This window comes from Cardiocondyla obscurior, linkage group LG14 (genome assembly GCF_019399895.1).
Source record: "Cardiocondyla obscurior isolate alpha-2009 linkage group LG14, Cobs3.1, whole genome shotgun sequence".
Lineage (NCBI taxonomy): Eukaryota > Metazoa > Arthropoda > Insecta > Hymenoptera > Formicidae > Cardiocondyla > Cardiocondyla obscurior.
The window spans coordinates 5,793,787-5,817,367 of NC_091877.1; the positions used below are offsets into that span (position 1 = coordinate 5,793,787).

The 23,581-nt window shown below is 48.6% G+C and overlaps 2 protein-coding genes across 2 annotated transcripts in view; one reads left to right on the forward strand and one right to left on the reverse strand.

Annotated features, from left to right (window-relative positions):
- Nucleotides 1-448: 448 nt before the first annotated feature.
- LOC139108030 (G-protein coupled receptor Mth2) overlaps nucleotides 449-23,581 on the forward strand; it is a 34,183-nt gene continuing 11,050 nt past the window's right edge. The window contains exons 1-2 of the mRNA XM_070666011.1: nucleotides 449-1,096; nucleotides 15,673-15,716. The gene's annotated coding sequence lies outside the window, so the exon portion shown is untranslated. The remainder of the gene's footprint in view (nucleotides 1,097-15,672; nucleotides 15,717-23,581) is intronic.
- On the reverse strand, nucleotides 3,693-22,249 carry LOC139108013 (uncharacterized). Its single transcript, XM_070665978.1, has 2 exons — nucleotides 18,080-22,249; nucleotides 3,693-5,962 (listed from the first exon to the last, which is right to left on the reverse strand). Exons 1-2 carry the CDS (start codon nucleotides 21,325-21,327, stop codon nucleotides 5,845-5,847), a joined length of 3,366 nt encoding a protein of 1,121 aa, XP_070522079.1. The 5' UTR covers nucleotides 21,328-22,249; the 3' UTR covers nucleotides 3,693-5,844.

Below are 23,581 nucleotides of genomic sequence, written 5' to 3' on the forward strand. Positions count from 1 at the left end.
GCGAAAAGCGCCTCGAGACGTCGCGCGAGAGAGACAACTGCGGCGCGGATTTTCTATCTCTCTCCCTCTTGCGCGCGGACGGTACAGTCCCGCAAAAATGCCACGGCGTTGCGAAACTCGCGCGGTTGAGCTTCTGCAGAGGATTGTACGCGGCTCCTTGCCGCTCTCCGGGTTTCTCTCGCTCTCTCCCGCTGACTTTTTGTCTTGAGAACAATACGAAAGATTCCGGAATGATCGAGTGAAGCTCATCGAACAATCTCGATAAGTAATATACACGTAGCCGCTAGTTAGATTGATAGCAAAAGTCAAGCGCTCTCACAGCCGTTTCGAGAATTTTTAGAACGCCACTGATCGCGATTATTTATTTTATAATATAAATTACAGAATTATTTTATGTAAAAGCCCATAAGAATACAATAATGAAAAATTTGAAAGAGAATCAACTTACCGGAAAGAAGAATGCCGGCGACGATCCGTCCCCCATTTGATGAATCTCAGTCGGCATATCGACGGAATCGGTCCATCGTGCGAAATTGGCCGTGAAATAACCGCGCGTTTAATATTTCACCGCCGCATTCGCATTTCGTAACACTCCCGAGTCTCGGTCGACGAAACCACTGCGCGACACGAAGGCGGAAGTCGCGTACTCTCCGGGATTAATTTTGCAACGCGAATCCGCACTCCTGATTGGGTAATTCAAATTCTGTGCTCGAACCAGCCCGCGAGCGCCAACCAGAGGCTCCGATCAGAACGCCGGTAAGATGGTGGCGAGGCGCCGGTCATCTCGTCACGATTTTCGACGCGTCACTTTGTAAATTCGAAGATTCGAATGTTCGAACGCGAAAATTCCGTGCGCGAGTGCCACGAAAACAGGGTTTCGAGAAAAGCGATTCGTGAATAGGGATTTGAGTTCTGCGGGATAAGTGCCACAAGGATATACAGGTTCGAGAACTAAGGCCCGTGCTTGGTTGGAATACCCTGGACTTGACGACTCGTCACCGTGATCCAGAAGTCCCGCATCGAGGATGGAGACCCCGGACCACCGGATCTGCTTCGCGAGAACCGGCCGAAACGCAGGAAATAACGAGGAACCCCGGTAAGTGGCACCGATAATCACTCTAATTAACAGTCTTCTCTCGTCCGGCGAATGAGCTCGCTAAAGATTCATAATTAAGACGCGTTTGCAAAAAGAAGGTTTCGAAAGATCTTCGAAAGAAACTCTTTGGACGATTTTTTATAAGAGAGACACGACGGTGCGGTGCCCTCGTATATTTACAGATTATTCGTAATTCATAGTCAATAGTAATCATATATATAATATATATAATATGTATATATCAACAAAATAATATTTTAGTCATTTTTACGTCGCTAATAAAATCTAAAGGCTAAACAGTCACAGGGTCGCTAAAGCTGATGACGTCTGCCTAGCCGCGGAACTTCCATTGCATATCCGCTCTCTACCTAACAATAAATAATCAAACAAATACAAATTTATACATTCTGCACGCGTCACCGCGCTATAGTAAGAGTAATGATGATTAATATCGTATGCGCCACAGCCGCAGCTAACGAGACGCTCCCAGAAATATCCTATCACCTCCCTGATCTCGAGAACTCTGGCCCAAGTTAGACTTGTCGTTAGCACCGTCGGGACTCAAGTGTGAAACAATCCTGAGAAGATCAGGCAGTCAATGTAACCAACGTGACGTCATATTGATCAAGTTATTACAAATTCACATCATTGTTGGATCATGATTCATTTAACACGGCGTAAAACTGGCGTTACTTTGACTCTGTTCTTCTCAGGAATTCTAAAAAGATCCGGAAGTCCAAGCAATATCCATGCGACGTTATGCAAACCAAAGTGTAACAAACTTACATCATTTTTTGAGTCACAATTTGGTCAGTTTAACGTACAAATGATTACTTTGACTCTCTGTTCTCTTTGAAATCGTTTCGCGCTGGGAAACAATTTTTATTTTCTGTACTATCGCCTTGTCTCGTCCTAGCTGATAGTTCTCTGCACGATGCAGCGCGTGTAATCGCATATCGCTTTACGAAACCGGAACAGAGCGGTCGTTGTCTTCGCTTTTAGCGGCGGTGTGCCACGCGGTCTACCGGCGGCGTTGTGGGGGTGTTAAAATTGCGTCTTCCGAACGAGGCCGACTCGCTAATAACCGCGGCGCATTTCTGTGGGAATTGGAACGGCCGATCGCCTCCGCGTTATCTGCGGCCGTAGGCGCAAAACGGACACGAAACTGCAATTCGCATCTACTTCGCGCTCGCAGCTGCCGTTCAGTAGTACTTCAGCTCGTTCCGATTAATCCACGATAGTTAATGCGTCTCCTCCGCATCGCAGCCGCGGTCGTGATGCAAATATAAAGGAAGGTTTCTCTCTCTTTTCCCTGCGTGTACGCATGTGTATCTGTGTGTATAAGTAATTGAATGCTTAGCTATTGGCTCGCCTAATTAAATGATTGACAATTCTCTCTGATCGCGGTCGTTCCGTGTAGCTCCCAGCTATGATACGCATATAGTCAGAGAAAGAGAATTCCCCGCCGTGATGAACCATGTATCCCACGCCGTATTAAATCTCATTGTCGGAGAAACCGGATGATGTGCTCCGTTGCGAGACCGATATTCATTCGATGTCTCCAAAGCCAGTTTCTACATCGTCATAGTCGCGGCTAATATTTTCTTAGCATTTCACACGGAATATTTGAAATCGCGTTTTACGAAAGAAAGAATTAATGTTACGAAGACGTCCAGCATATGAAATTTGTATTCCGTCAGCTTTTTTTTTTATCTTTCCACCGGACGTCACGCGCATAGTGCGGACTAAACTCGGCGATCAAAATATTTACTATCGTGGGATACACGTTTTACGTGGGCGGGACTTAGTTGACTGACGCTAATCCATATCGGAGACGACTCGAATAAATCCGGCGCAAGAACTGCGAGTCACCGCAAAAAATTTCCTCCGTCGTAATGGCCGGGTGTCGGATTTCGGCCCCGATAAAACGGTAATCGGTAACCGCAGCACTCATACATTCGCGCGGGTATACGTGGACACGCATTCTTCTCCGGCACGCGTGTACAACGCACATCGCGTATAAAGTACCTTTTCTCTACCTACAAATGGACTATCTACACGCTCTGGTCGTGACCCTCCATGCCATCCTTCCCCGCCCCGTTATTTTTTTTTTTTTTTCCTATTTTTTTAACAATCAAATAGCACCTATTCTCACGTATTTCACGCTCATTTTTGCTTTCTGTGCGCTTCAATCCTTTTCCCTCTAACGTATTTCGACGCAAAATACATACGTAACGTATAAAAATCAAACAGTCTATAACAAATTGTCCTCTTGGCGAGAAATATGTAGATCGTTGTACGGTGTGTCTGCTAGATTACAATAAAGGATCAATGCGCTCAGTCCGTCGACGTGATCACCGAGTTTACGCCAGCAGCGAGTGTTTCCATTCTGCGCATCGAAGTTCGTTCCATAATGCGAGCAACGGTACAAGATAAAGATTGCACGTTTACGTAATAAATGACCGTCCCCGGCGGAATACTAAAGCACGACGAATTTCGAAATAGCGTCTCTAACATACATTATTCTGTCGCTAAAATTTTCCGATGCGCGACAAAAGTATCGAGCACGCGAGCGATAAAGAAATAAAATTGTCGATCAGTTTTAATATACTTTTTAATTTAATTAACTGCAAAATTGCTGACCGGAACAAAACCTTATTCAGTATCGCCATTCGTTGCATCACACATAAATAATATTTGAAGAAAAAAAAAATACAATATTCGTGTAAAGTACCCGATCAGTCTCTGGACTGGAAACTTAGTGAATCGCGCTTGTCGCGAAGTATTACGTAAAAGCGCGCCCAGTATTTGTTCTTCATTTAAGTAAATATCGCCCGCGGGCGGGCAATTAAAACTTCCTCTCACTGTAACTTCATAGGTGCGCTATCACGAAGCGAAAAAGCAATATTCGCTAATCAACTTGACAAATAGAAACAAATGGAGGATTCGCCGTCCCGAGCAAATAAAGCTGGATTAACTTACGTCGCCGAAATAGAGAAACTGCATCGGTAGATGTGTCTCCTAGACCAGCGTGCTCGTCGTTTAATGTTCAACGTTCTATAAACGTCGCGAGGACAAGAGATTTTACGACGGAAATTAAACGCGAAATCGAACCATCGAAGCGCACGGAGTTTAAAACATATATCGTTAATTGCGCACATGGAAAGTAATCGCTGCTTGCGTAAACACGGCGCATAAGTCGTCAATTAAATATTTGTTCGTGACGCACTAATTTCTACTTCGCCGAGATCGGGGGACTAGTTATATACGATCGCCGTGACGCGCAGAAATGAAAAAAATACGAGCGTATGGTACATTAATGCTAAGCTGATTAACAACAGGCTGTACACAGTAAAAACTAATAGCACTTAGCCGACGAAAGAAATTGCACTAAATAATGCAGAACGTAACTTTAATTTTTAAACGTAACTTTAATTATAAAATTCTGTATATCAGATATATTCCTGGATTTTTCCCTTGGGGAGATTCACCGCGATCCATTAACAATTGCGATCCAATTTCTATTCGAGACGCGAGATCGCGCGCTCTATTATCGCCCGCATAATTTATGCGAAAAAACTCATTTAAATAATTAGCAATAGATAAACTTTAACTGTACCGCTAAAACAGATAACATATACGAAACGGAGAAGCCTCATCACGGCGTTCGCATGTCATTGCACTTGTGTCAAGGGTCTTTTTTACAAAGTAGTGACGATGAGAGAGAGAACCGTGAAGTTTTTTTATCGTAGAAGCAGTGGTGTAGTCTTACAAAACATCACATCAACGAGTCCACATTAACGAACTACTCCTTTTTTTTTCTTTTTTTTTCTTTTTTAATTTTCGCTGTAATTGCATATCATGGCAAACTGATCGCATATTGGTGCGCCGATTTGCAGCCTTATTATAATTAGTTCTCGCCGCGTAAGTCCTCGCACTTGTAAGTTTGATGTGTACACTATTTTTTTATTTCTTTTCCTCTTCTTCTTCTTTTTTTTTTGTTTTTTTTTGTTTTTTTTTTTTACTGGTCTCAGTTTGGCTTGGCATTAATTCTGCAGATATGAGAATACATCTTTTTGTCAGTACAAAGAGTCCAACAGAAAAATATATATCTGCGACTCAAACCCGCTAAGAAGTCTGCCGGGTTCTCCAGTCAAAATATATTACCTCTAATCCTACTCTATTAATTGGTTGCCGCCTACAGTCGCATATGATTTCGTTATCACATGATTTACGCTTTTATATAATTTACGAATGCTCTCGTCGAGCTTCACTAAGATCACGCGTCGCAATTGATCTCTTAACCGACGCCGTAAGTCTCGATCTCGCGCACGCCTCGTCTCGCTCATTCGCTATCTCGCTAATGGCATGCGCGAAAAGAATTATCGTGGCTTTAAATATGATCATAAAAAATAAAATTATTCAACTCTGTTCACGATGAGACGCAGATATCGCGTTTGCGGTCGTCGTTTTTTTCATGAATAGAGCGGCAATTACGGGCGGTTAACGAGCTGAGAACGTGCGAGCGGAATCGGATCGGCCGCTTCGACTACACCACCGCGAAGGGAAAGGGCGTCGAGCGGCGTCGTTCCGCGAAGATCCTCGCCGGCATTCCGCATCTTTTTCGTTCGCATTTCTCCGGGTGGTCGAAACCGCGTAAGAAGTGGACTGTCGTGGTGTCCCTCGCGATTCCTTTCCTTGCTCTTTCAGCCTTTCGGGACTCGCAGTTAGGGTCAGGGTCACGGTGGTCAGGAGGCGAGAGTGGTCCTGTGCCAGGAGGCGTGTTGCTGCTGCTGTTGTTGGAGCTGCGACGGCGGCAGCAGCTGCTGCTGCTGCTGCTGCTGTTGCTGTTGCTGCCTCTTCTGGCTGCAAAACAATTTAATTTTACTATGTGCTTTATAATTTTATTACCGAGAGTAATAAAATAATTGTCCCTATTTAAAAAGGAGACGCAGAGATTTTTATTGTTTGCCGAGCGTTGTCGCAAGTGTAAATGTCAGGTTAATTTTTATTATTTTGCACTCCAACTGCGCACCGACGCCAAGTCGCGCGAGGCACGCTTTTCAAGGTCTTTAAATCTCGCCTGCTACCTCCGTGCTGTAAAACGCGTCATAAAAGAATATTATGAATATAATTTTAGACCGAATATTACGTCGAATAATTAATTAATGTCCGAGTGCATATTTAAACTAGATAAAAAAAGAAAGAAAAAAAAAAAGAAACACGAAAGGTGCTTAAAGTCTCCCAAAGTAATTTGACGGCGAAAATTATTAAACGTAAAATAATACTTTATTTAACGTAGAAGAAACAAGAGTAAATAACGCGCGCGAGTTTTTTTTCAATGTCTAGTAGGATAAAAAGTGATGCAAAAACTGTAGAAATCAGAAAATAAATTATTACAATGCTGAAACTACTTACGTTACTTTGATACGTTGCATACATACATATATTTTATGTATTATGAAAATAAATTAGTATATAGGCATTATCATTATTTTCTCTGCATAAGTCCCAGCGGAGAAATATCTTAACGAGTACGTAATTGGAAAAGAAAAGTTTAAGACCGAGTTAGATTGATCTGAGGTTGGTAGTTCTAGTGGTAATTTTAAACCGTGATAGTAGATTTTTATGTTATTTACGACGAATAAACAACTCGCCTAGGTCGCCACAGATAACGCTTCTGGTGGTCTGTTTTTCCACTCGGACGTGCATGTAATCGGTGAAAATTTATTTGCCGGTGGTCCAATGATGACTAGTAATTATTCGGTTGCGCAGTTTCGAGACAATATCTGTCCTCCGTTGTATAGTATCTGTGTTTTGGCTGCGCAATCGGCGTCAACACCGATAACGACCGAGTGAAGTTTACAATTTTACAAAAACTTACATTTTTAATAATAACAAAATTTTAATAAACGTTCCGATTAAACGTTCCCAGTTAAATGGCTCCGATTGAGTTAAAGAATGAAACCAAAGATTCTCTAATTTAAATGGTAAGAATTCTAAATGCACGAAGGATGCAATTTTTCGAGACAGTTTTTCTCGCGGCAGTCGCATTATCGTCAGAATCCCACGGAAATTTCCTAGTCGTTACTGTTATCGTGAGCCGGCTGACAGTCGCGTAGCTCACATAATTACCGTAAGCAATTTAATTAAGAAACGGACCATTTTTTTTTCAAGAGCCGCGCTGCTCGTCGAACTCTAACTTCAACGTCGATATTCGCGGCGATTCGTGGCCCGGCTAAATCCCCGCGGCCGTGACAGCGGACGCCACGTGGCGCGTGTCGAGAGAAATCAATTAGGACGCGCTGCTTAATTAAGAGCACTTTTCCGACGTCACGGTGCAACGATAAGCGAAGGTAATCGGGACGATTACTCGCACGCGACGTCGCCACTGAAAGTCGCCCCGCGCCGCTACCGGCATGTGGCGCATTCCCACGCGGTGAAAAGAAACGCACGAAAGAAACGCATCGTGGAACGGCTTGTAGGATGAGGGTGAGACCTCGCCTTCCGCTACCGAGAACCCGATGCACCCGCTTCGCGGGCGCATACGTCTGCGACCGTTTTCCTACCGGGCGACTCTCTCACGACGTCGAGGTGTAATTGCGGCCCGCCTTCAGGCATATAGTGGTTTTTCTTTCGCCCGCCGTTTTGAAACTTATGTATTTCACCCCCCCTTTTTTTTTTTTTTTTTACATGATTGCAGCGCGTATCCGAAACAGCAGGGGTGATATTACGGCTGATTCAACCCTTTCGCGTCCTCGGCTACCTTTTTTTTTTCGGGTGAGATTTAGGGGTTCACGCGAAAAGTTTGCGCGGGATAATGAACGGTCGCGGACGTTCGTAATCCCGGTGAATTAAAGGTACGCGCAGGGCACGAATGGACGGGACGGAAAGTTACAGGGTGCCTCTGTCGCGTTCTCTCCCTTCGGGAGCGAGGATAAACTTTTTCTGCCCCTGACTCGCGACTTCTCCGCGTATAACGAGACGCGATAAGCGAGGAGACGCTCTCCTCGACGATAATCTATCCGCTGCTCGCTCGCCACGATTTGAAATATAAATGGCCGAGTTTTAGAGACGCCGTGAGCGACTCGGTCCCCGTCTCTTTCTCTCTGATACGCCGACTGCCGTATGAAATATGAATTCCCCGATCGAAGGCGCTCCAGAACTTCGGACCTTATGTCCGACTGCACGCAGAAGGGACTCTTCTTCTAAATGCGGATAGGGGTGAATGAGTGTCCGATATCGACTTGGCAATTCGCGAAAACGTCGCATTCGTGTCAATGAAATTCGCGGGAGCGAAAGTCTCGGGTGTTTCCCTACCTTCCCTCTCGATGGAGGAGACATCATGACCGGCTGCGTTGATTATAGGTCGGAGTATTTTTTTTTTTTCCTCTCTTTCTCTCCTTTTCCTTGTCCCTGCAAATAATTCATGCACACCGTATCGATCCCTGCTCCGTTTCTGATATGCATATACACGTGGACATAGCGCTCGTCTCAATAATATATTTAAATCTTATGTTGTACTTTGAATATCAAATATGTTGGGTAGATGGCACGGGAATATTTAATATCGCATTTAAGAGCAGACGATTTTGTCATTAATACGGCGCCCGCGATTAAACTTTGCCTGGCCGAAGTTCACCCAGTTAGCTCTTCCACGATCGTGAACGATAACAATTAAGACGCATCCGCGCTTATAAAATATTGAGCCGAACGGTGAAAAATTGCGCGGCTAACGAGGGGTCCGTTTGTTCTTCTTTGTCAGGAGACATCGCTATCTACGCAATTCGTAGGCAATCAAACCGAAGCGGGCAGATTCTGCCTGTGTATTCATTCGAAATAAAATATTCAGTAAACGGTCTTTTTGTTTTATCAAAGCGTTTACAACGTCGTTAGATATTTCCCAAATAAGCGTGTGTGGTCGTAGCGCGATAATTTTACGAGAAAAAGAAGAAAAAGAAAAAAAAAGAGTAAAAAATTGAGCCTTGCAAGAGTAAGTAAACGAACAAAATTACGTCTAATAATCTCTCGCCGATTTGCCGGATCTCGCGAAAGTTTGCGCGCGTTCAAACACTGCCGTTCAGTCGGAAAGAAACTTCCGAACTTCATTTGGGAAAGTTGGCGCACGCGCCGCGTAGAGAGGAATATACTCCACCGAATGGCCGCGACCGCATGAATGCCGTGTTGAAAATTTGATGAGGGTCGCGAGGTAAGGTGTATCCTGATGAGTAAATGTCAGCCGAAACTTTTGTGCCGTTTGCCCTAAAAACGTCAGCGAGCTTGATCGCCACGTGGGGAACTTCCGGCGGGAAACTTCTTTTTTTTTTTTTCCTTTTTTTTCTTTTCTTCGTCGTTGTAAATTTCTAACTTTAGGTCACTTCGTATAATACAATGCAAAGTTCAGTGGCATTCACTCGTCGCCAAATTCGCTTGTTTACTTTTGCGGGAAATTAACAGTTGTGAAACTTTCTCGCTTTCTACCGTCCTAGCGCGTGAATTTAAAGGAGCCGTATATTCGTACAACAATAAATCATTTATTACTCTGTGATTTTTTTTCGAATCTCGGGCCGTAAATAGTTGACTCCAGATGCGACGAGAAGTAATGTTACAAGTTATTCTTATTTATTTAACTGCGCACGTTGTTTTTTTTCATTTTCGGTTGCGTCTGTAGATTGAGGCTAGATGCCTATTGAGGTCATCGTTGATAAGCTAAGTACTTTTTCTCGTGTCACTGATCGTCTTTCCAGCTAAGCCACCGTTCAATCGTGCGAGGTAAAATGTGGGTCGCTTTGAAAGGAGCGTGCATCATTGTCTAAATTATTTAACGTCGAAGAAATAATATTTCCTCGATATTCGAAAAAAATGACGTCGCTGCATTTAAGTAGATATAAAAATATGAAAATTAATTAAGCAACTTTGTCGTACGATTATACATGTATAATACAAAAGCAAGTTTAATATTTATTACATACAATAAATATTAATGCATGCAAATATAAGTTAATAATTAAAAAAAAAAAAAAAAAAAAAAGTTTTCTCAACTGTTCGATCATCGTCGCGCTGGAAACTTAAATAGAAAGCTATTGAGAGGCCAGGTATCAACGTTTCTGACGGATACGAGGCTGCAGGTGCTTTTCGAGCGAAAAGACAGACCCCGTACCCTTTTAGCTCTCGCGTACTCGAGAGTCTCGAGCACGTACCAGCGTGCCCGCTAGTTTTCATGCTGTAGTAGAGATCCTAGTACCAACCGCGACACTACCGGTACTCCGCTCGTAACGACTCCGCAGCGACGAGGACGATCGATCGAGGTGCTCTCGGTTCGCACGTGCGCAGATTACGTAGTTCTCTCTCTCTCTCTCCCTCCCTTCCCTCGCTCTCCTCTGCTATCCTATTCCTCTCCGTCATCATCTCTTCGCCGGCATTCCTCTCTCTTCGTTACTCTCCCTGGCCACCACAACCACGTCGCGCATCGAGGTGAGCCCAACATAGCCATCCCCTATAGAGTCGCCCACACCATCGCGTATACGTGTACGCGCACACGTAATGGCGAGGGTGGGCGAGCGGTTTCACGGTGCCGAATGCTTTGCAAATCTTAGTACAAAGGGTGGCGAACGCGGCCGGCGAAAAAAAAAAACCACGTGGCCGCGTCGGTCCTGACACGTGCGTACCCGCCCTTGTTTGCAAATCGCGTTTTACACGTCATTCGTCAGTGCAATGTTAATCGCAAAGGTTAATCGATCCCCGCGCACGTAATTTGATATTTCGATGCACCGGTCGCGACGTGTAAGCGATACACAAAATCACAGCGAGAAGCGGGGGTTGTTCCAGGACAGGTCTCACCTGCTCGAGTTTTTTTTTCAAAGGCCCAAGGCCCTGAAAACCGCAAAGCGGATTTAGCGCACGGACGGAGGGCTATTATTACCTTTACCGAGAAATACGGAGACTTGTTTTCTATGTAAAATTTTCCTCGCATTTAAGCGCACGATATATCTCGCAAGGGGCAAGCAAGTCCCTCTTTGGCTCTACACTTTTTTTTTTTTTCTACTTTTTTTCTAATGAAACGATTCGCGTCACCGGCGATCAAGCCTGCTGTCTTCAAATGTTATTCCTCTCGCTTTACAATCCCCTCCCCTTTCGTTTATTTCATTTCTTTTGCTCCTATCGATCGTCGCGTCTCCGACATCGCGCGACGGTTGACGCGACGACGCCAGCAAGAGAAAAAAAAGAAGAAAAAAAAAAAAATTACGTACGAACGATAAGACATGTCCGCTCGTTTCGTCTTTCCCCATCCACCGGAGCTTCCGCAGTCGATCTCGCGTTTGTTAGTCGAACGAATCTTCACCTGTTTGTCGCAGTCGCGGATTTCGCGCGGCGGTGACGTTAATCCATCCCGTGAAGCCACGTAGTGTCAAGCGACACGCACCGCTCGTGTAATTCTCGCCTCTTTCGTAAATCACCGAACGAAATCTTGGCAAAGATGCGTCAACCGTCGTTCGATAGACGGAACGAGAGAAAAAAAAAAAAAAAAAAAAAAACACCCGCACAGTTCTAATAATAATTGCAATAATAATGATAACAGAACGCGCCCGTTCGAAAGCTACGGCCCAGGTGAGCCGAAATAGCCCATCATCTCGTATCTACGACCATAGTTCGCGCCGGCTATACATAGACATCGATCCGTGAAAGATTCCACGTCGGCCGCTCTCTACGGCGAAACTAAAATCTCTGAAAAAAAAGGAAAAAAAAAAAAACCCAGAAACTGTAATACGTCGCGTGCGCACATTCGTCCCGCAGAAAACTTACACTGATTCGATTTTAAATTATTTAATGAACGCTTTCGCCGAAGGGGATCGCAAACGTCGATGTAAATTCATTTTTCCGCTGCATAAAAGCGTATCTCTCTGCATCTAGTCGTTTTAAAAGTGAGCTCGGTCTGCGATTAATAAAATTAATAGACGTTTTTTAGACTAAGCGAAAGATCGAGGTGGATCGTCGGGTCGCGTTTACACCTACGCGTGTGTTTTGCGTTAGAAGGATTTAGAAGGCGAGAAACGCGTCAACGCGGTCCATTGTTCGCGTACATCGATCCGCGAAAGCGGCTGCGTGCTAATGAAGTACGAATCTCCGTCGTCGCATGGAGCACCGGCACGTGGCACGCGTGTTCCCGTTCCGCTTTGGCTCCCCCGTTGCGTAAATACTTGAAGGTTGCGTGACAACGTCGGCGTCGTCGGCCCAGCAATTTTTCGACCACCGTCCGATTTCCTGATTTCATTATTCGGGGTCGAGCCGCGGCCCGAGCTGCGATTAATTTAATCGATCGAAGCGGACTTTAATTCTTGAGGTGCTCGCGGGGAGTTTTCTCGTACTTTAAACGTCCGTGCGTTCGACGCGAAACCGATTTCTTTGCGCGGCGCTGAATAATATTCATTAAGTAGAAAAATGTAGACGATTAGTTAATTATTTGCAGGATGTAGATTACATCCTCGTCTTCTCACGTTTCAAATCTAGACGCGCTCAGGAAAGGGTTAAACGCGCACGTTCCGTCTTCTCTAAAAATTAGAAGCGAACGACCGTTCCTCCGTTGCTCGAATAAAAGACGGAAGAGACTGCGAGCGTATACCGTTAATGAATAGCGCTTCGAACTCTCGAACAACAGAACTCTTTAGCGAGGGACCGTTGACCGGGTAAGCGCCTCTCCGATCGATTTCGCACGGATTTCTACGTCTCGCCCATCTGGCCGATCTCTAAGTCAGTCACTTATTCCGCAGTTCTCGTGACTGCGATCCTCGATTACTTGCCGAACTAATTCAGACTACCGGCTGGCCTGATCGCCGCTACTTCCAGCGTCTTCTCTCATTCCGCGTCCTGTTCCTTGGGAAGCGATGGAACTCGGCTGCGAACTTTCTCCCGAAGTTATCGGTGTTCCGCGATTGTCGCAATTCCACTTTCCGCGAAGAGTCGTGCCGCAAAGTTGAGTTCTTCTCCGGTATATAGTCCGCAGTCTATATTTTGCCAACATTCCTCGATAGCATTTTGGCTTCACTGATAATCGATACTCGTCCAAGTCCTTATACTACCGCTCGATATAAATTGCGGCTCATTTTTCCTTCCCCGAGAACAAAATCTGCTTTCTCGTTCGGTTATTAAATTGCTATAATTCCTACTTTCCGTCTCTGTTGAAAATTTTAATTCCCTCTCGTGAGCCGCCCTAACGTAGCTTTCGAAATTCAGCGCTATCACCCTTTCGTACAAACGGAACGTACCGTGATGTATGCGAGCTTCCTAGTGATCATCGATCCGCTCTTAAAGGGGCGTTCACATTGGCGATATACCTACGCGCGAGCACCAGCGGGGGAGATGCAGGGCGGAAAAGAGATAGCATAGAAGGGATCTGCCTGCGGCAGTCCCAGGGGACCAATGACCCCTAGGCTCGATCACTGTGTCGCGATGTTCGCCGCCGACACAGTGCGACTTTATAACCGGCAGTCCGCGAACTCGCGTATGTTTGCGGCCCGAGAAACCGCGAGCAGGGCAACGAGAAAAATGGACGGAGGAAGAGTAAACTGGAGAAAGTTAGATAACGACGACCTAGGTAGGCAGAAATAGAAAGGGCGGAAGAAAGAACGAAGAAGAAGAAACGGAGGGAAGGGCAGAAGAGGGCGAAGATCGTGTCAAGAGACCGAGAGGAGTAAGGACGAAGAAGGGGGAGTGAGGAGAGCCTCCCAAGAGCTATTTCTCCGCAGACTTTTTCTTTCTCTAACTTTAGATCGGCCTCTTCGTTTCTCCTCTAGTCTCGCTCGTCGCTCTTGATCCTTCTCACTTTTCTCCACACGCTTCCCGATCCCGTCACCCGTTCTCGCGTTTCTTCCTCTTTTTGCGGCGGGAACGTGGGCGTGGACGTGGGCGAGGTGAGTCTTCAGGGCCGGCGATCTAGAATCGGACGTCTCGTAAATCGTGCCGACCCTCTCGGACCCTCTCGCCGACAGCCACGTCCCTGCCGATCCCATTCTACGGCCGGAGATCTCGGATTCCATCCGCGAAGCGGGATATGTCGAATGCAGAAGCGCGCGATCCCCGCTTATCATTGTAGTTACGAGCGGACGCGCGAATTCGATTAGCTCGATCTGTCGGGCGGGCTGAAGCTCCGCGCGAACCCTCGAAAAAAGAGGCATCTGCGGGTAGAATTTCATCGACCTGGGTCGAGTAGGGAAGTCAGCCAAGATTATTCGGCTCGTGATAAATATCGAAAAGATTCGTCAATACGTATAGACCTGTCGCGCATAAATATTCGATGAGTATCTTTCGCTCGCTGATTTGCGCCATTATCGCGGAATTGTAGATACGCTGTGTAGGATCGCTTACGGTTTGTTGTATCTGCCGACACGTGAATTAATTACGAGGACGGGGGATAATAATGCGCAACCCTTCTCGCCGTGTCCCGCGTATTGATTCGGCGTTACGCGACGCATCGGGAATCGACACTGGGTGCCAGCTGTTTTTTTTTTTTTTTTCTTTCTTTTTTTAATTATCGCTTGATTACTCGACGTCGCGCGACTCGTGCCTTCTTGCAACACACGCAGAAAGTCTTATCAACGGCTGATGTACATCCTGTTGATTTTACAAAGCTGCACGAGGAATACTAATCGGAGCGATGTTTTTACCAATATTTTTCGTTCACCGCGACAGGGAGCGACGCGATTACGCGAGAGAATTATGCAAGTACGTAGCGACCGGGTGGAAAAATATCGTCGTCGCCCGACACCCGCTCCGCGGTACAGCCTCATTTCTAATTTCGAACGCGAGCGCATCGAAATATCGCGGAAACACGGACGAGAGGATTCTCTCTGCGAGATCGTTACAACGGGAGCAACAAATTGATTTTACCCCACCCTGCCGGCTCTCTGCTCGCCCTCGAGAGGGTTAAACCCCGGTGAAATTTTTGCTTCCTGTCCGGCGCTTTGCTTCCTCCTCCCCGCGGCCCTTCCCCGCGCTTTCGAATTCCCTGTGCGCGATCGATGAGCGTTCGTGTCGACGTCGCACAACGGCGTCAACTGCGACGAAGAGAGCCCTCCTCTGCTGGCTCTACCTCTCATTAAAGCCGTCCGTCCGTCGACGAAGTAGCATCCTAATATATGCTATTTACACAAGTGCCACGTCGTGGCGAAAGGGCGCTCGGGACCTTTACGAAGGCCCCGTGCATGTAACGCCCGGCGGTCGCATTTACGTCGCGCGGATCGTGCGATCAAGCACCGTGTAACCCCGAAGCAGCGAGAGAAAGAGGGACCTTCTGGCCGGCCCTCCGGTTCTTTCCTCAAGACCCCGCGCGTCTATTAATTGCCGACGCGGTCCTTTTGTCCCTAGCGTTTCATTAACGAGACACGAGGAGATTCAGCGACTCCCGTGCCCCGGCTAATCGATAAGCGCAACGGTCCCGCGTCTGGCGGACGTGAAATTTTTGCCGGCTGCCTTACTGACGGCGCGTTTAATTTTGCGCGCATTTTAATTCATTCACCGCGACGATCTCCCTTGAACAAATGTGAAATTAATACATTAATATTTTGCCTTTTATGTTACAGTTACCGGCAGAACTTTAAAACTCCGCCGAAGCTCATGCAGATTGGTGAGTCGAATAATTTTTTTTTTTCATTGTTAATTATTGGGGTTTCTTAAAAAATAACGCGCGCATGATTTCTTCTAGTAATTTAAAATGAATACGAATTTAAAGGGCGTTTGTTTTCTGACACGTTGAAAAGTGCTTTTACGCAACGCGTGTTAAAACTTTTCCTACGAATATGTTAAAGGCAAGCAGTTTCGTTCGAACGTAGCGTACAGTCGTATTTTTCCTCTCTCGGTACAAGGGAAAGCAAATAAACTTGTTATTGCATAGAATTTAGACGTCACTCGAAGGACAAATGAGAAAGTCGTGATCTTATACTAATCAAATTAATCCAAGGCTGATTTATCAAAGTGATTCCCGAGCGCGCCAGCGCGATCTAAGTGTAATAAATGTAGCGATCTTTCACGAATAACGACGTGGCAGACGTCCTTCCTGGCACAGAAAATTAGCATACCGTCGCTGAAAAATTGTTTTACTCGCGCGTTATTTATTATCGGTTTATAAATCATAAGCGTGCAGCTTACGCAACTCTTTTCTCTATTGTCACCGCCGAGCTTGCGGTTTTCAGCGATGGAATCACGTAGCCGCAGACAAGGTTTTATTGTTTGACTTTTCCGAGCTCCAAGCGACATTCCCGGCGACGATCTCGAAGGTACGCAACGAGAAATTAAAAAGATCTAATTAATTGTAAATAAAAAATTTTAAGTTATATGAATATAATAGAAATAATATTTCGTTGTGATTTCCGCTGAAAATTAAGAAGCTCGAGCAACAAAATTTGGTTATTATCGGTAACGTCAATAGATATATCGCTTACAACGAATAATGAAGTAACGATGATAAAAAAAAAACAAAAAAAAAAAATTACCACGGCACGGACTAACAAACATAGAATCTAGAAGCGTCGCCGCGACCCAGTTTCGCAATGTGCCAATGCAGCCGCCGATCGTGCATCCAAGCCGACGCTTCTAATTAGAGAAGCCTCGATCGCTAATTAGTCGCGCGGATAAATCGCGGGTCCGGCGACTTCCTGATCTCGCTTCCGCGAGGCGGGCCGCGCGAACGCTGCCAAAAATCTCTTCGCGCCACGCGCGGTTTCGGGGATTCTATTTCTACGTTGGTCAGCGAGGCAAGAGAGCGCGCGGGACTTGGTAAAATTTTGTGAGAACGAAGGAGCCGACAACGTCGAAGATTGGGAGAGCCCGGACGACGGAAATTTTACACGCGAAACGATTATTATCGCGACTCCTTTATTTTCGTTGCAGGCCGCGACTATTTTCGTCGCCAATTACGTCTAACGACGATCATCAATCCTTCCTCCGACACCTCCTCCGCGGGGGTGGTATAATAGGTCATGCTCGAACCGACGACGTAGGAGGCGCGATACAGAGGCGCCTGTCGCACGGGCGCTCGATCTAATTTAAATATTTAACAGTGTCGATGTACGTGCGACGCGCGATCGGCTCGTTACAGGCTCGCGCGATGGAGTTCGCTAGTCACGTCGCGGTGGCTATACGTTAATATTAAAATGCAAATGAAGCCCCCAGGTCCCTCGATTCGTTTCGGAGGGTTCGACTAGTCATCGAAGCCACGCTTCGCTCGTCCCGTGATTAAGAAAGATACGCGGTGAAAATCTTTTCGCGAACGGTTTATGCATTTGAGTCTGAATTTTAATGTTCACATTTCATATTCCCGCAAACATATGGCGTGTTATTATCGCAGATATCAAGGTGCATTTCCCATCGCCACCGACGCCGATTTTCTTTCAACGTTGCCCCGTCGAGCTTCCGCCTTGCTCGTTTCTCACCTTCGCACCCGAGGCCTCCGATCGAGTTAGCAGCATTGTTTTTCGTGCACACGGATCGTCACGATAGTTATTAAAGCCGACCCATTTGCACGCGAGTACGCGAAGCATCGATGCCACGTTTTTTTTTTTCTTTTTTTTTAAATACTTTTATTATTATTTTCTCGTTCACCCCTTTCGCTCTAAATATATCCGAAGTGCCGTTTGCTTACTGTAGCACGCTCCTAACATTTCATCGAATATATCGCGGCTTAAACGAATGCTTGATTATATCAAACGCCGTGTAATTTATATGATTAGATAACACAGCAGGGAAAAAATAAATAACAATCATCGATAGACTTTGTTGCAATTATTATCCTCGAATAGTCTTACATTCGTCAGTTACCCGTTGTTTTATCGACGCGATTAATTGAACTGTTTACCGCGAACGAAATTATAGATCGTGCAAAAGTCTTGAAAATTATAGAGATGCTGAAATGAGATAAATTTCTTCACGCGGCTCGAGGGGGGTTAATTAAATTAAGGTCAATTAAAAATAAAGATGAAAATTAGTGCTTACCTGCCGAACAACGGGTGCCACAGTTGCGACTCGTCCGGCGAATTCGCGGTGGAGCTCACTTCCGGTTCTTGCTTGAGCAGTCCGCTGCGTACTCGAAGTAAAGGCGAGTAGGGATTGACGCGTGACCGGCCGCCGCTCGACAGATCTATCGGCTGCATCGGCATCAGCGTGCCGATCGGTTTGCAGCTGAGCTTGGGCCTGCTGGTGCCGGCATGTCCGGCGCCTCTGACGCCGTTCGCTAGACCGGACGTGCCCTTGTTGAAGATGCCGTTGACGGCGGGCCCGGGTTGCTGCGCCGAACGTCGTGACCTGGAGACCGGCCCCTCGCCGTGATCCAACACGTGCTGCAGATGCGCCAACGATATCACGAGCAAGTCGGGATCTCGAAGAAGGTCGGGCCTGGTGAGAGCCTCGGGTAGCCTTAGCTCGGGTCTGCTGGCAAGCAGTTTCGGTATCTCCGTCGCCGGCGCGGCGGCCAGACCAGGCAGATAGTCGCGAGGTACCAAGAGAGGATCGGGAATCAGGTGACCGACAGTCTCAATTAGTTCGCGCAGTTGTCTCGCTGGATCCAGGAACTTGTCCGCGTTGCTGGTTGTAGAACAGGTAATCTGATCTTGATCGGCGAAGTGACCCCTCGCTTTATTGACAGCTTTTTGGTAGTAGCCGGCTTGATTCTTTTGCCGCAGCCCGGTTATCGGTTGCCACTCGGCGGACATCGGTCTCTTGGGTGCAGCGCGTTCCGTTGTCGCGTAGAAGGTACTGTGAATGTCGCCGCTGGACATTGGCCTGCCGGAGCTCCTTATCTCTTGACTGTGAACGTTCAGCCGTTCCTGGAAGCTACGCTGATTGATTCTTCTCGAGGCCCTGTCGATGCTCGAGGGTACCGGTCGAGCGGTGGACTGATTACTTTGATCGGAACGGACCGTCACTCCGTCTTTTGCTTTCTCATCTCGCGGATCCACGGACGAAGCCAAAATAGTCTTGAGCGTCAATTCGCTATTAGCGTCCTCCGAGCAGGACACCGAGCACGGCGGGCTGGGGAGAAGCCTCTCGAGATATGCCGACGATGGCCTTCTGGATGCGGGGGAGCACGGGATTCCACTTGGCTGCGGCGAGACCACAGTCCCGCGAGATCGCAGCTCCTCCAGGACCTGCTCGTCGAAATGTTCGAGATCTTGATATTTACCCTTGGCCTGCGCCTCGCTGCTTCGACCGGGCCCAATCCAAGCGTGATCGGTCTTCGTGGCCTCCAACGGAGTTCCGCGGCCCTCCTGACTGCTTCTAGCAGCGGCTCCGTTATAGTAATCCGCGTCGACATTGTCATACGCCAGAGAATCCGCTTTCTGCTGCCTAAGATCTTCCAGAACTTGCGAATCGCAGTCGTCCTCGTCCTCCTCCTCGTCCCCGTCTTCCTCGTGTAGGAACCTGTCCACTTTCATTTCCTCTGGATACACGTCGACCTTGTTGAAGCTAACGGTGCTCTCGGGCGACTCGACGCGACGTTTCGTGCTCGGCGAGGCTGTTAGTTGACCGGAGACACTTTTGTAGCGGTAGCTTGGAATGACGATCGATAGCCCCGGCAGGTTGCGAGGTGAACCGTCGCGGCTCAAGTCGTTCGCGCTCTTCAGCAACTTTTCGACGCACTCCGCCTGCGAGTCGGGCGATCTACTCGACGAGGATGCCTTCGAGGGCGGCCTCGCGGGTGGCACGATCGCGTTCTTGCCGATTTCGGGCGTATGGTTTCTCATCACGGAAACCGAAAGCCCCGGCGTGTTCCTCAGGGCATTGAGAATCTTCGAGCTGTCGTAGTCTAGTTTCAATGGTTCGCCGGGCTCGTCCGGCGCCTCCTCTTCCTCGGCCGGGACATCCGGCTGCCACGTGACGGGAGAATTCGAGCCGCATTTCGTTTGGTCGAGAACGAAGCCGCCGTCGGCCTCGGCAATTTTGCAGGAGTTGACGAGCGGCTCGACGTTGTTCTCCAGCGGGCGGTGATCGAGGCCGTCCTCTACCTTCCCGCTCTCCATCTCTAGGATCTTTTCTTCGTGCACCTCCAACTTGTCGTCGATCGTGTGCTCGGCCTCTTCGTCGACGGCCTCGTAGTCGGCCACGCTGCTCCTCGTTTGATCCTTCATATCGTCGAGTGCGGTACTCTTGGCCCGCTCGTTCTCGGACTGCTTCAGGTCGTGCATCTCGTAGGTCTTGGTGGAGTCCACTGGAAGGTCGGCGGTGGGAGTATCGGCGGCGAGAACGGGCGAGGCCGTTGCGTCTATCATGTTCAATATGTCTTGAATGCCCGCCTTGTTGATCCGATTCGACTTCTCGGCGCTCTCCTCCTCGCCTGTCTCGTCCTCCGGCGCGTCCTCGTCCTCCTCCGCCGCGGCGTCTTCCTCCCGTTCGCTACCTTCCTCCGTCCGCCTCGTCTCGCTCGCCGTCGCGTCCTTACTTCTCGCGTGGCGAACGTTTTGATGCGCGCTCTCGGGCAATTGCGATAGCTGCAACAGCTCCAGCACGACGCGCGGCTGAAACAGCTTGTCCATCTGCAGCCGCTGCAGGTTTATCCATCCGTTCAGCCTGTCCTTGCTCTTCAGGTCGGTCAATCGGTCCTTCGGCTTACTTTGCTCACGGTTTTTGCCCTCCTCGGGGTCTTTCTGTCCGCCGCCGTCGTCGTGATCGAGTTGATCGCGCCCTGGCAACGGGGACGAGCAGCCCCGCCGGGCCTCTTCATCGTAGCCGCGATTCTTCCTGCCTACGTCGTCGCCAGGAAGCAAACCGTTCGTCGTGCCGCTCGAAGAATACACTCGCGGATGGCAGCGTAAACTCGCGACCGCGCCCGCCGGCTCCTGGTGGCACCGTTTGCCGTTCTCTTTCTCGTCGTTGGACGAGGCGGCCGGCGACGCCGCGTCGGTCATGCCCATCTTCTTGCAGCCGTCGGCTGGAGAGATCGCGTAGACGTTGGACGTGGTGCGCGGTATCGAACGCCATCCCTGCGCGGTCTTGGTGAGCTTGATGCGATTACGCTTGTCGTAGTCCTCGCATCTCACCTCGACGATCCTCTGCTCGCACTGCGACGCCCACAAGAAGATCGGGTTGATCTTCGGCCGCTTCTCTTCAGGCTCGCACAGCGCGGTTCGCGGCGCCTCGTCCTCCCGCACGCGCTTCTGCCGCTTCTGATGATGATGATGATGATGATGGTGATGATGGCGTCTTTGACGACGGGGCACTGTGCCCCGCGCAGGGGCCCCGCTCATTACTCCATTCAACGAACGGGGATTACTCTGTCTCTCTCTTGTCCGACGGGATCGTCCACCCGGCCGCCGGTGATCGATCGGCCACCGCTCTCGGACCGTTGCAACCGTCGAGTGTCACTCGCCTACGTACGCGACTCGCCGAGGTTCTCACAACCGGTATCGCGGTTCGCACACTCTCGCACTTGGCGTTTCCTCGCACGACGACGAGCCGGCACTCGCCCGGACGCCGTTCCACGCATCGCAGACACCCGGTAGGTCTGAAACGATCGCGGCGCGCGTGGATCCGCCGCGGATTGAATCGCGCCAGGCCGAAACCCCGACCGTTCACCCGTCGACGACTCGCTGCTGCGCGATCGATTCTCAAGGCCACCGCGCCATTGTCGACCCGGAACGAAGCTTCCGTCGCCGATCCCGGGACCAAGCGCGCGTGCCGTCTACCGCTTCGACGTGGCCGTAAGCCCGCCCGCCGCCCGTGCGATCCCAGGCACAGGGACGTTGACGGGGTCGCCGGCGTTCATCCGGCTATCGAACCGTGACACGGTCGGTGTCGCGCCGACCGAACGGGAATGCTCCAAGGGGAACGCGGAGAGCGGGGGATCCTCGTCAGCTCGGGGCCGGGCGCGTCTCACGATTCGCTTTTCCGTCGCGATCTCCCGCAGCTTCCTCGACGGCGGACTCGGGAGCTAGGTGTAAACGCACGGCCGGTTTAGCAGCTACGGATCGAGTCCGGGGAACACTCTGGCGAACGCGATCGTCCAACTCGCGGGGTTCACCGCACTCTTCGGCGTGCACTCGCTCTTATTCGCGCCGCGCGGAATCCGGGGCGCCGCCGCGTCCTGAGGTCGTCATCGGTGACATAACGCGCCGCGCGGGCGTCGCAGACCTCCCATCGGTTCAACGTTACACACGCGGAGTCACTGCCTGGGAGCTACTGGCGGTGGTGGCCTCTCTGCCTCCTCGTTGCCTTCCTCTACGCCGTCGCGGCCACCGCGACCGCCGTCCTCGCCGCCCCCGCTCCGCGGGATTGCGCCGCAGGTGCGGCGCGTGAAGTTCGAAAAGAGGCTGCGGTAGATTCCGCGATCTGTACATGTCTGATAAGAATTTTTTAACGTGTAAAAGAATATCACGCTTTATTTTTTTACAAGTCATCACCTTATTACGTTACAAAATTAAATATTTTAAGTAATATATAAACAATTAAATATCTTTCGTAGATGAACCTTGATTATTATAAAATTAACGAGTGATATATTCCAAAAGTTTTGCAGGACAAAAATTGCTTACGTATATTTTAATATATATTTTTTAATTAACGTCGGTCCGCGCCTGGGGTACAAATTTTTTTTTTTTAATCAAATGCATGTTGCACTATTATAAACTGGACGTGACATGGGAAAAAAAAATAATCGTAAGAAAATAACAACGACGCTCGGGACTTTGAAACCTTTGAAACGAGGTACGATCGCAACAACCACGGCACTGGTGTGCTCTTATCCCTCGCCCTGAGGCAGCGGCTCGCGAGCGGAGTGCCGACCACGAAGAGAAGGAAGACAGACAGACAGAGCGGTGGAGATAGACGGGGGTTCGGTGATAGACCGAGAGAGAGAGCGAGCGAGAGAGGGCGGGAGGGACAGAAGGGGGAGAGTGCTTCTACAGTGTATATGCAAGCATATACAGAGTGTACCGAAGGTAACATCGGCTACAATAGCGTCGATTGATTGCCGAAGGTCGTCAGGAAAAAGTCGAGCTTTGCGCTCGCCTAATCGCCTCGCCACGCCACGACTTCCACGCCGCAAAACAAAATCCGACCTCTCTCTACTCCGCCGCCGCCGGACGAATACCGTGTCCACGTATGCAGATGTCCGCACGATGCGGATCGAAGATATCTGGAGTGGTTGCGGGGGGCAACGCTCCGGCGGAAGCTCCGCTAGGCACTCGAATTTCCATGCAACACTAAATTCAGTTCCTCCGCGAGCGGCTCGAAATTCACGCTGAAATATTTCCTTCGAGGCGGAGAAAACTTGCCGAGCGTGAAACGTCAAATTGGGGAAACAACGTGTTTTTTTTCCCCTCGCGGTCTCGCTTGTTATTCCTTTTTTTTGTCTTTCTTCTTTTTACGTAAATCTTCCGCCGATCGTGAACGTTAAACTTGATTATGCGACTTGCGGCGATCGATAGGGTCCCACGGAATGCCGTCGCGATTTAGCGTAATACGAGCAAAAAGATGATTAGGCGGTTTCCTTATCGTTTTTTG